General features: G+C 63.6%; 1 protein-coding gene across 1 annotated transcript; it reads left to right on the top strand.

Annotated features, from left to right (window-relative positions):
- The first annotated feature begins 5,227 nt into the window (after nucleotides 1-5,227).
- Nucleotides 5,228-11,757, top strand: LOC309891217 (separin-like). The gene is made up of 14 exons (XM_082785592.1): nucleotides 5,228-5,281; nucleotides 7,364-7,451; nucleotides 8,470-8,704; nucleotides 8,926-9,100; nucleotides 9,241-9,419; nucleotides 9,502-9,629; nucleotides 9,705-9,827; nucleotides 9,906-10,061; nucleotides 10,135-10,308; nucleotides 10,410-10,514; nucleotides 10,635-10,747; nucleotides 10,839-10,922; nucleotides 10,994-11,158; nucleotides 11,391-11,757. The coding sequence occupies exons 2-14, from the start codon at nucleotides 7,371-7,373 to the stop codon at nucleotides 11,590-11,592; spliced, it is 1,920 nt and encodes a 639-aa protein (XP_082641718.1). The 5' UTR covers nucleotides 5,228-5,281; nucleotides 7,364-7,370; the 3' UTR covers nucleotides 11,593-11,757.

Raw genomic sequence — 11,757 nt, 5'->3', positions numbered from 1 at the left:
GGTGGAGGGGCAGTTACACCAGGACGGGGCAGTTACTCCAGGAGTGGGGGCAGTTACACCAGGAGTGGGGGCAGTTACACCAGGAGGGGGCAGTTACACCAGGACGGGGCAGATACACCAAGTCGGGGCAGTTACACCAGGACGGGGCAGTTACACCAGGTGGGGGGCAGTTACACCAGGTGGGGGGCAGTTACACCAGGATGGGGCAATTACACCAGGTCGGGGCAGATACACCAGATTGGAGCAGTTACACCAGGTCGGGGCAGTTACACCAGGACGGGCAGTTACACCAGGAGTGGGGGCAGTTACACCAGGTCGGGGCAGTTACACCAGGTGGGAGGGGCAGATACACCAGGTCGGGGCAGTTACACCAGGACGGGGCAGTTACACCAGGAGTGGGGGCAGTTACACCAGGTCGGGGCAGTTATACCAGGACGGGGCAGTTACACCAGGACGGGGCAGATACACCAGGTGGGAGGGGCAGTTACACCAGGAGGGAGCAGTTACACCAGGACGGGGCAGTTACACCAGGTGGGAGGGGCAGTTACACCAGGAGTGGGGGCAGTTACACCAGGTCGGGGCAGTTACACCAGGTGGGGGGCAGTTACACCAGGACAGGGCAGTTACACCAGGACGGGGCAGTTAGGTGGGAGTGCAGTTACACCAGGACGGGGGGCAGTTACACCTGGTCAGGGCAGTTACACCAGGACGGGGCAGATACACCAGGTCGGGGCAGTTACACCAGGTGGGAGTGCAGTTACACCAGGACGGGGGGCAGTTACACCAGGTCAGGGCAGTTACACCAGGACGGGGCAGATACACCAGGACGGGGCAGTTACACCAGGTGGGAGGGGCAGTTACACCAGGAGTGGGGGCAGTTACACCAGGTCGGGGCAGTTACACCAGGTGGGAGGGGCAGTTATACCAGGTTGGGGCAGATACACCAGGACGGGGCAGTTACACCAGGTGGGAGGGGCAGTTATACCAGGTTGGGGCAGATACACCAGGACGGGGCAGTTACACCAGATTGGAGAAGTTACACCAGGTCGGGGCAGTTACACCAGGACGGGGCAGTTACACCAGGTGGGGGGCAGTTACACCAAGAAGGGGGCAATTACACCAGAAGGGGGCAGTTAAAACAGGAGTGGGGGCAGTTACACCACTAGGGGGCAGTTACAGCAGGACAGGGCAGTTACACCAGGTGGGGGGGCAGTTACACCAGGAGGGGGCAGTTACACCAAGAAGGGGGCAATTACACCAGGTTGGGGCAGTTACACCAGGAGTGGGGGCAGTTACACCAGGTCAAGGCAGTTACACCAAGAAGGGGGCAATTACACCAGGAGGGGGCAGTTAAAACAGGAGTGGGGGCAGTTACACCAGGAGGGAGCAGTTACACCAGCAGGGGGGCAGATACACCAGGTGGGGGTGCAGTTACACCAGGTTGGGGCAGTTACACCAGGTCGGGGCAGATACACCAAGAAGGGGGCAATTACACCAGGACGGGGCAGTTACACCAGGACGGGGGCAGTTACACCAGGACGGGGCAGTTACACCAGGTGGAGGGGCAGTTACACCAGGTTGGGGCAGTTACACCAGGTTGGGGCAGTTACACCAGGTGGAGGGGCAGTTACACCAGGTCTGGGCAGTTACACCAGGTGGGGGGCAGTTACACCAGCAGGGGGCAGTTACACCAGGACGGGGCAGTTACACCAGGATGGGGGGCAGTTACACCAGGTCGGGGCAGTTACACCAGATTGGAGCAGTTACACCAGGTCGGGGCAGTTACACCAGGACGGGGGACAGTTACACCAGGTGGAGGGGCAGTTACACCAGGACGGGGCAGTTACTCCAGGAGTGGGGGCAGTTACACCAGGAGTGGGGGCAGTTACACCAGGAGGGGGCAGTTACACCAGGACGGGGCAGATACACCAAGTCGGGGCAGTTACACCAGGACGGGGCAGTTACACCAGGTGGGGGGCAGTTACACCAGGTGGGGGGCAGTTACACCAGGTCGGGGCAGATACACCAGATTGGAGCAGTTACACCAGGTCGGGGCAGTTACACCAGGACGGGGCAGTTACACCAGGAGTGGGGGCAGTTACACCAGGTCGGGGCAGTTACACCAGGTGGGAGGGGCAGATACACCAGGTCGGGGCAGTTACACCAGGACGGGGCAGTTACACCAGGAGTGGGGGCAGTTACACCAGGTCGGGGCAGTTATACCAGGACGGGGCAGTTACACCAGGACGGGGCAGATACACCAGGTGGGAGGGGCAGTTACACCAGGAGGGAGCAGTTACACCAGGACGGGGCAGTTACACCAGGTGGGAGGGGCAGTTACACCAGGAGTGGGGGCAGTTACACCAGGTCGGGGCAGTTACACCAGGTGGGGGGCAGTTACACCAGGACAGGGCAGTTACACCAGGACGGGGCAGTTACACCAGGTGGGAGTGCAGTTACACCAGGACGGGGGGCAGTTACACCAGGTCAGGGCAGTTACACCAGGACGGGGCAGATACACCAGGTCGGGGCAGTTACACCAGGTGGGAGTGCAGTTACACCAGGACGGGGGGCAGTTACACCAGGTCAGGGCAGTTACACCAGGACGGGGCAGATACACCAGGACGGGGCAGTTACACCAGGTGGGAGGGGCAGTTACACCAGGAGTGGGGGCAGTTACACCAGGTCGGGGCAGTTACACCAGGTGGGAGGGGCAGTTATACCAGGTTGGGGCAGATACACCAGGACGGGGCAGTTACACCAGGTGGGAGGGGCAGTTATACCAGGTTGGGGCAGATACACCAGGACGGGGCAGTTACACCAGATTGGAGAAGTTACACCAGGTCGGGGCAGTTACACCAGGACGGGGCAGTTACACCAGGTGGGGGGCAGTTACACCAGGACAGGGCAGTTACACCAGGACGGGGCAGTTACACCAGGTGGGAGGGGCAGTTACACCAGGACGGGGCAGATACACCAGGTGGGAGGGGCAGTTACACCAGGAGTGGGGGCAGTTACACCAGGTCGGGCAGATACACCAAGTCGGGGCAGTTACACCAGATTGGAGCAGTTACACCAGGTCGGGGCAGTTACACCAGGACGGGGCAGTTACACCAGGAGTGGGGGCAGTTACACCAGGTTGGGGCAGTTACACCAGGACGGGGCAGATACACCAGGTCGGGGCAGTTACACCAGGACGGGGCAGTTACACCAGGTGGGCTTCTTCTCCCCCTTCATGCTCGCCTTCTCCACCACCCCCAGCCAGGAGAGCCCGGCCGAGTCCTTCGTGGCCTTCCTGCTCCTCGAGCTCTCCTGTGGGCTCTACTTCCCGGCCATGGGCTTCCTGCGGCGCAAGGTGTGAGCAAAATCTCAAATCGTTTTCTTCAGACAGGCTCTTCTGTGCAGCTGTTTTATTTGCGCTTGCAGCGGTGGCTGTCCTGCCAATTAGGAGTGCCTTTTAGTTAACAAAGCCTAACCTTTCATTCCCTATTCCCCGACAGCCGATCACCTCCCCTGTTTCCTCGTGGCTGAGTACTGCAGGTTCACGAGCTGCTCGACGCTCCTCTGGACCATACATGTACCATTTCTCTCGGTTTCAACCCTTGAATTTCTCCTTTCTCACGTTGTGAGAACTTGGGATCTTTGTTTCACTGTTCCCATGCTGCTCGTCCTGTTTGTCTCAAGCTTCCACCTTATTTTGGAACAGCGAGGCCTCCCACTCTCCGCTTATCTGCTTCGCGCTTCTCCGCTTCTCCATGTTATGACTCCACGACCCCCCTGGGGCACACATGAGGAATTCTCTACTGCACAAAAACATGGCTTTGTTTCTCACAAAGGCGATCCCGGAGAAGGACCGGCCGGGGGTGCCGAACTGGTGCCGTGTCCCGCTCAACCTGCTGGCCTGCCTGGGGCTGCTGCTTCTGCACGGCGCCGACCACGGGCCCGGCACCCGCAGCATCTTCTCCGCCTGCTGCGGCCTCATGCTGCTGGTGCTGCTCGCCGTCGTCGGCCTCTTCCCCGTCGTCGGCCTCTTCGCCGTCGTCGGCCTCTTCCCCGTCGTCGGCCTCTTCCCCGTCGTCCCCCACGACGCCGAGCTCTGGCTGCCGCCCCCCCAGGGCCAGCCCGACGCCCCCGAGCTGTGATGCGGGAGGGGGTCCCGGGGTGGCCGAGGGGGAAAGCCCCCCCGGCTGGTGACCCCTGCGGTGCCCCCACCCTGGCGTCCTGCCGGGGACGGCACTGGAAGCACACAGGGACGGAGTGCCGCAGGGTGAGGGCCCCCTGCGCACCCCCTCGCCCCTCAGCTTCCCTTTTTTTTCAGGAAAATAAAGCGTTTCTGCACGTGCTTTCCCTGCGAGAGAGCCCTTCCGTAGCCAGTAATGGGCTGAGGCGAGGCTCTCAGCGAAGCTGGGATTTTATTCACAGTGGTGGGCAGTCCCCAGGCAGGGCACACAGCACGGTTTGCCGGTTGCTTGACTTTCTTTCACAGAATCCAGGAATATCCCGAGTTGGAAGGGACCCACGGTGAGGGGTCTGGAGAACAAATCTTACGAGGAGCAGCTGGGGGAGCTGGGGTTGTGCAGCCTGGATACAGGAGGCTCAGGGGCGACCTTATCGCTCTAGGGGTACCTTCAAGGAGGCTGTGGAGAGGTGGGGGTTGGTCTGTTCTCTGCCCAGCCCCCCTATAATTGCTCAGCACGACCCCAGGTCGTTGCAGGAAGCACGGCCAAAAGCACGACAGACGCCAGGATGGTCAGATCATGCTGCATTTTATTGCCCGAATAGCCTCGCTTTTCACAGAAGAATCACAGAATCACAGAATCGATTTTCTAGGTTGGAACGAGCGAACTTCACAGGGGCAGACAGTGTCTCACCCAAGATTATCAGTCAAAAGCACTCAAACAACTGCACGAAAACAACCCCAGCTGTTGTGATTAGCAGGCACGCGGACCTTGTCCTTGACAACAAAAAAAAATCCCTTGGATTTTTTCCCAAGGAATACCCCTTTGGCCACTTGGGGTCTGCTTGGCCCCCCCCCAGCTCCTGCTGCACCCCCAGGCTGCCTGCAACGACAACAGCCGCGTGTTCTCAGCACCCTGCCCATCCCAACCCAAAACGCGGCGCCCCAACAGCTGCTAGGGGGGACGTGACGCGGGGCCGTTCTGGGACTACAAGTCCCGGCGTGCCCCGCGCGGGGCGCCCCGCCCTCACCTGCCCGCGGCGCGGCTTATTTGGACGGGGCGCGGCGGGCGCCGCGGGTCTGCCGGCGAGAAGCGATACAAGGGTACGTGGGGGGGGCCAAATAAGGGGGGGGCCGCAGGGACTCGGGGGTCCCTGCAGGGACTCGGAGGGAGCCGCGGGGACTCGGGGGGGCCCTGCAGGGACTCGGGGGGGGGCTGCAGGGACTCGGGGGGCTGAGGGACCCGGGGGGACCCAAGGAAATGAGGGGGGCTGCAGGGATCCGGGGGGGGGCCGGGGGGGGGCCGAAGGGACTCGGGGGGGGGCCGGGGGGGGGCCGAAGGGACTCGGGGGGCCGGGGGGCTGAGGGACCTGGGGGGACCCAAGGAAATGGAGGGGGGCTGCAGGGATCCGGGGGGGCCCTGCAGGGACTCGGGGGGCCGGGGGGTTCCTGTAGGGACTCGGAGGGGGGCCGGGGTGTGGCTTTGGGGCCCTGGGGCGGGCAGCTGTGGGACTCGGGGGGGCTGCAGGGACTTGGAGGGGACTAGGGGGGGCCCTGCAGGGACTTGGGGGGGCTGCAGGGACTCGGAGGGGACTCGGGGGGGTCCCTGCAGGGACTCGGAGGGGGGCCGGGGGGGGGCTGCAGGGAGCCGGCGGGGGCTTCAGGGACTGGGGGGGGCCCGGGGGGGGCTGAGGGACCTGGGGGTCCCAAGGACTTGGAGGGGGGTTGCGGGGGCGGGGCGGCCCTGCAGGGACTCGGGGGGGCGCCGGGGGGGGCTGCAGGGACCCGGGGGGCGGCTGCAGGGACTCGGAGGGACTCGGGGGGACCCTGCAGGGACTCGGGGTGTGCTGGGGGTCCGGGGGGCTGTGGGACTCAGGGGTAGGCGGGGGGGGCCGGGGGGGTCCCTGCAGGGACTCGGAGGGGGGCCGGGGGGGGCCGCAGGGACTAGGAGGGGACTCGGGGGGACCCTACAGGGACGCGGAGGGGGGCCCGGAGGGGCTGCAGGGACTCGGAGGGGACTCGGGGGGGTCCCTGCAGGGACTCGGGGGGGGGCCGAAGGGACTCGGGGGGCTGAGGGACCTGGGGGGACCCAAGGAAATGGAGGGGGGCTGCAGGGATCCGGGGGGGCCCTGCAGGGACTCGGGGGGCCGGGGGGTTCCTGTAGGGACTCGGAGGGGGGCCGGGGTGTGGCTTTGGGGCCCTGGGGGGGGCAGCTGTGGGACCCGGGGGGGGCCGCAGGGACTCGGACGGACTCGGGGGCGGCTGCAGGGACTAGGAGGGGACTCGGGGGGACCCTACAGGGACTCGGGGGGGGGGCGGGGGGTTCGTGTAGGGACTCGGGGGGGGGGGCTGAGGGACTTGGGGGGGCTGCAGGGACTCGGAGGGGACTCGGGGGGGTCCCTGCAGGGACTCGGAGGGGGGCCGGGGTGTGGCTTTGGGGCCCGTGGGGGGGGCAGCTGTGGGACTCGGGGGGGCTGCAGGGACTTGGAGGGGACTCGGGGGTCCCTGCAGGGACTCGGAGAGGGGCCGGGGGGTGGCTGAGGGACCAGAGGGGGGCCGAGGGACTCGGGGGGGGCTGCAGGGACTCGGAGGGGACTTGGGGGGGTCCCGGCAGGGACTCGGAGGGGGGCCGGGGTGTGGCTTTGGGGCCCGTGGGGGGGCCGGGGGGGGGCTGCAGGGACTCGGGGGGGCCCTGCAGGGACTCAGAGGGGACTTGGGGGGGCCCTGCAGGTATCTGCAGGGACTCGGGGGGGGCTGGGGATCCAGGGGGCTGTGGGACTCAGGGGTAGGCGGGGGGGGCCGGGGGGGTCTCTGCAGGGACCCGGGGGGGGCTGCAGGGACCCGGGGGGGGGGGCGGGGTGCCCGGGGGGGGGCTGTGGGACTGAGGGGAAGGCGGGGGGGGCCGGGGGGGTTTCTGCAGGGACTCGGAGGGGACCCGGGGGGGGCTGCAGGGACTCGGAGGGGGGCTGGGGGGCAGCTGTGGGACTCGGGGGGGGCTGAGGGGCGGGGGGGGCTGTAGGGAGTCTGGGGGGGCCTGAGGGGCAGGGGGGGCTCAGGGGGGTCCTGCAGGGCCTGGGGGTGGGAGTGAGGGGTGGGGGGCGCTCTGTAGGCCTCTTTGGAGACTGGGGGGGTGTGGGGCTGTGAGCACCAGCACCCCCTCACCCCCCCACCCCCCCCACCCCGCAGGGCTGACATGGAGCACCTCCAGGGCACTGATTTTGTGGCGCGTACGGCCACCACGGAGGGCACAGAGACACTGCAGGCGGAACTGTCGGTGAGCTGCGGGGGGGGCGGCCGGTGCTGCACGAGGGCCGGGATCCCCTGCTGGGGGGCCAAAACTCTCCTTCCCTCTCTCCGCCCTGTTATAATCCAATTTAGTCATTTTATCTCTCACCCCCCCAGTATGATCTTTACCAGGTGGCATTCAGCCGCTGTGTGATGGGTTTATATATCCTCTTCAGAGTGGTGTGGGATCCTTGGTGTAATGACCACCTGTACACAAAAATCATGAGATGCGTGAAACAATTTTAAAGATAGGCAAGGAGTGACTCCTAACGGTGAACATCCCCACCTAGTGTTATTTGCAGGAATTAACCACTTGTGTGTTCGGTACGTTTTTTTTGTTTTTTTTTTTTTGTGGCATGGCACAGGTCATTTTTATCTCTTGGAACTGTGCCGATACATCTACCTTTTCCCGTAGTTGGGTCAAAGTTATCCCGATTTCCTGACCCCAACTGCACTTGGAAGAATTTGAATATGGGGGCTTAACACTTCCACGTAGCCAGCACCCTTCAGTTATCTCCTCGGGTACAACCCCCTTCTTTTTTCACAATGCTTGGAAGCAGTGTGGGAAAGGAGAACTCTGTCAACTTATTAGAAAACACTGTAGTAGGTTGGGCAGTCCCAGGTATCTTTACAGTCTGGACAACCAAACCTTCCCCTATTCACTCTTTATTAGGGCCCGACTACCTTGGAAGGCAAGTCTCGGGTTTTTCCTTCTTTATTAGGACGAGTCCTCCCCTGTCTGTTCCGTGTTCGTAAAATCTGACACGTTTCCTAGTACCCAGCTAGTATCGTCCAAGTTTGTTATATTTATAGATAGGATTTATAGATCCTAGATCCCTAGATAGATCTAGATTCCTAGATAGAATTTATAGATCCTCTAGATATATTTATAGATCCTTTGTTTTAACCAGGATGTTCACCCAACCCCCCTTCCCCATTTGTCCCCATGTTACAATGCCGTGAGGTGTGAAACCTTATCTTCTCAGTAGATTCTTTAAATTCTCAAGGACAATGAAGAAACGACGAAGACCCCGAGAGCCAAGCTCCCAGCTGGGGAGGATGCCACTCAAGCCCCCGTGCTCAGCGACTCCGAGGCGGTGGCGCCTCGCACCCTGTGCCCCAGAGCCTGTCCCCCCACCAGGGCCCGTGACCAGGGGGGCGAGGACACCGAGCACGTCCCGGCGGGGGAGATGCCGGGCAGCGAGAACCCCCTGTGCCTCGATGCCCTGCGTGTTATGGAAGGTGAGCGGGAGTGGGGAACCGCGGGGTGGGAAGAGGCAAATGGCAACGCTGGGGCCACCTCCGCCGAAGCGTGTCTTAAAAGGGCAAAAACCCTCCAAGTGGAGGGGAGAGCAGCAGAGGGAGAGCCAAGGTGGCCACGGGCTCGCTGCCTGATCCTGGTGGTGTTGCTTTGCCCCTTCCGGATGATTCCTGGCTGGACGCTGTCCGCGCGTACCTGAAAGCTGCCTTCAACTGCAACGGCCACTGCCTGCCTGCCGGGCTCTACAGCCAGATCTGCCAGCTCCTGGCTCTGCTCACAGGCGACCAGGACCCCGTCTCCACCGCCTATCTGCTGTGCGAGTCGGTCTCCATCACCACGCGCCATCAGCTGCTCAGCATCATCCACAAGAAGCTTCAGTAAGTTTTGTGCCCCCCTGCCGCTGTCGCTGGAGCTTTGCTGAGAAGGGGAAGGGGCTCAGCCAAACCTAGAGCCCTGGAGGGCTTGGTTTGGAGCAACGTTCCCCCCCCCCCACCCCTGACCACCTCTCCCTCTGCAGCAATCTGAACAATTCGGCAACAGCTGCGGCTGAGCAGCTCCAAGGGCCCTCCCTGCAGGATGCTCCCTCGCGCATCCATCACCTCACTGAGCTCCAGAACCTCTTCAGCTTCAGCCCCACGTGTCTGGGGTCCCAGGAGCTCAAGAGATTCACAGAGCAGCTGCAGCAGATCCCTGCAGGTGAGAGCTGATCCAAGTGGAGCCCCGGAGGGTGCTGCCTGATGCCTTGGCCTCTCCTGAAGGTCGGGGGTGACTTTTTCAGGAGTGACCGTCTGTGTGCTGACCCTCATGAGCATCCAGCCCTTCTCCAAGGACGACATACTGCTGCTGACACGGTTGGAGAGGGGCAGCATTCCCATCACCATCCACATCCCGACCGCGCTCACCAAGGTGAGGGAAGGGCTAGAAGAGTGGAGCAGCTGGGATGAGCCTGGGGCTGGGTTCACGGCTCCCTTCCTCCCCTAGGCCCCGCTGAGCTCAGTGCTGAGTGACTTCGACACCATCCAGAAGGAGCAGAAAGAAACCATCAACTGCACCGACAACCGTGACTGGTGGCTGTGCCGCTCCGAGCTGGACCGCAGGATGAAGGTAGGCGAGAGGCACCCCGTGCTCCCCACGCCTGGGGGGAATGCTCGGACCCCCCCGTGACTCTGTCCTCTCTCGCAGAGCCTCATCGACACCCTGGAGACGGAGGTGCTGGGCTGCTGGAAGGGAATGCTGCTCCCCACCAGCCAGGATCCCGCGCTGGCCGAGGAAGCCATCCGCCTCCTCGCCCAGCTCCATCCCTGCGGCTGGCGGGGCTGGAACTCGGCGCTGCTCGAGGTGCTGAGCTCCCCGGGCTGGGGCAGGGCACAGGGGGAGCTCTGCCTTGGCTCACACCTACCCCTTGCCGCAGGTCCTGCTCAACGCTGCTCCCCTCCTCACCCCGGCCGACGTGCGAGCCCTGGCCGCAGGGATGTGCCCTTCGCAGTCCTGCAACAAAGCGGAGCTCCTCCTGCAAAAGGCCCTGGAGAAGCAGAGGAGCCGCGTCCGGGCACCTGGCGGCTCCCTCGTCCTCGTGCTGGATAAAGTGAGAGCCTGCCCCTGCTGCTTCTCCCTCAGCTCGGACAGGCGCTCTATCGCTCACGCCTTCCTCCCCTTCCTTTCTTCCTCCTCCTCTTCCCTGCACAGCACCTCCAGAAGCTGCCCTGGGAGAGCATGGCGTGCCTGCGCGCCGTGCCTGTCACCCGCCTCCCGTCCCTGCGCTTCCTCCTGAGTTACAACCTGGCACCGAGGGTGAGTGGAAGGGGGGCACCCTGGCTCTGCCGCGGGGCTTGGGACCCCCCGAGGCTGGTGCTGGGCTGGGGCTGACTCGTGATTTCTTATTTCTTTTTTCCCTTCCTCCTCCCCCCTCAGCAGGCAGGCTCTGTGCTGCACCGCGGCGTCAACCCCACCAGGACCTTCTACGTCCTCAACCCCCAGAACAACCTCCCGAGCACCGAGGAGTGCTTCCGCAGCTGGTTCGAGAGGTGAGGAGGAGCGGGGGCGCACAGAGCGGGGAGGAGGGGGGTCCGTGCTCCCTCCCCCCCCTTCTATGACTTCTCCCCTCCTTTCCCGCAGCCAGCAGGGCTGGAGCGGGGTCACAGGAGCCATCCCCAGCCAGGAGCAGATGCAGGCAGCGCTGCTGGAGCACGACCTCTACATGTGAGTGCCCGTGGCCGTGCGGGGCTGCGCTATCGCGCTCACCCTGCTCACCCTGCTCCTGTTCCTGGCAGCTACGTGGGGCACGGGGCGGGCGCCCGCCTGCTGGACGGGACAGACATCGCCCAGCTGGACTGCAACGCCGTGGCCCTGCTCTTCGGCTGCAGCAGCGCCGCGCTGGCCGTGCGCGGCGGCCTCGAGGGCTCCGGCATCGTCCTCGACTACCTCCTGGCCGGCTGGTGAGGCGGGGAGAGAGGGGGTGGCTTCTGGGGGGCAGACGGGGTCTTCGCCCCATCCCCTTCTTGCCTTCTTTTTACCCCATCCCCACCTCCCTGCTTTTTATTGCCCCCCTCCCCTGCCTTTTCCCTGTGCTGGTAAGCAGTGAGTGTTCTCCTTGTCCTCCTCTCACCCCCTCCTTCGCCCAGCCCTCCTGGCCCTAACCCCTCTAACCCCCTTTTTCTTTTTTCCCAGCCCCTTCGTCCTGGGCACCCTGTGGGACGTGACTCAGTGTGACCTCGACCGCTACACCAAGGCGCTGCTGCAGGGCTGGCTGCGGGCGGGCTCCGGTGCCCCCCTCCTGCAGTACGTGGCCCAGGCCCGCCAAGCCCCCCGCCTCAGATACCTCACCGGGGCTGCCCCCGTCGCCTACGGCCTGCCCGTGTGCCTGCAGTGAGAGCCGGCGTCCCCCCTGCTTCCTGTTCTTTGAAGTAGTTGGATTTTAAATAATTCCCCCTGGTTTGATAAATAATAAATAAAGTGTCTTCCCCTTCACAATGGCTGGTGTGCGCTTGTACCACGAGCTGGGAAAGGACCAAGGGGCTCCTGGAGCCTAACCCAA

The sequence above is a fragment of the Aythya marila genome (assembly GCF_965140915.1).
Source record: "Aythya marila genome assembly, contig: HAP1_HAP1_SCAFFOLD_528, whole genome shotgun sequence".
Classification (NCBI taxonomy): Eukaryota; Metazoa; Chordata; class Aves; order Anseriformes; family Anatidae; genus Aythya; species Aythya marila.
The sequence above is the reverse complement of the archived record's forward strand: the minus strand, read 5'-3'. Positions and strand labels throughout refer to the sequence as shown.

What these genes read in the sequence shown, in the direction of transcription:
- LOC309891217 (XM_082785592.1), top strand. Translation starts at nt 7,371, where the DNA reads ATGGAGCACCTCCAGGGCACTGATTTTGTGGCGCGTACGGCCACCACG. An exon ending in AGCTGGACCGCAGGATGAAG is followed by an intron (nt 9,828 to 9,905) that starts GTAGGCGAGAGG and finishes CCTCTCTCGCAG; the next exon opens with AGCCTCATCGACACCCTGGA. An exon ending in TTCCGCAGCTGGTTCGAGAG is followed by an intron (nt 10,748 to 10,838) that starts GTGAGGAGGAGC and finishes CCTTTCCCGCAG; the next exon opens with CCAGCAGGGCTGGAGCGGGG.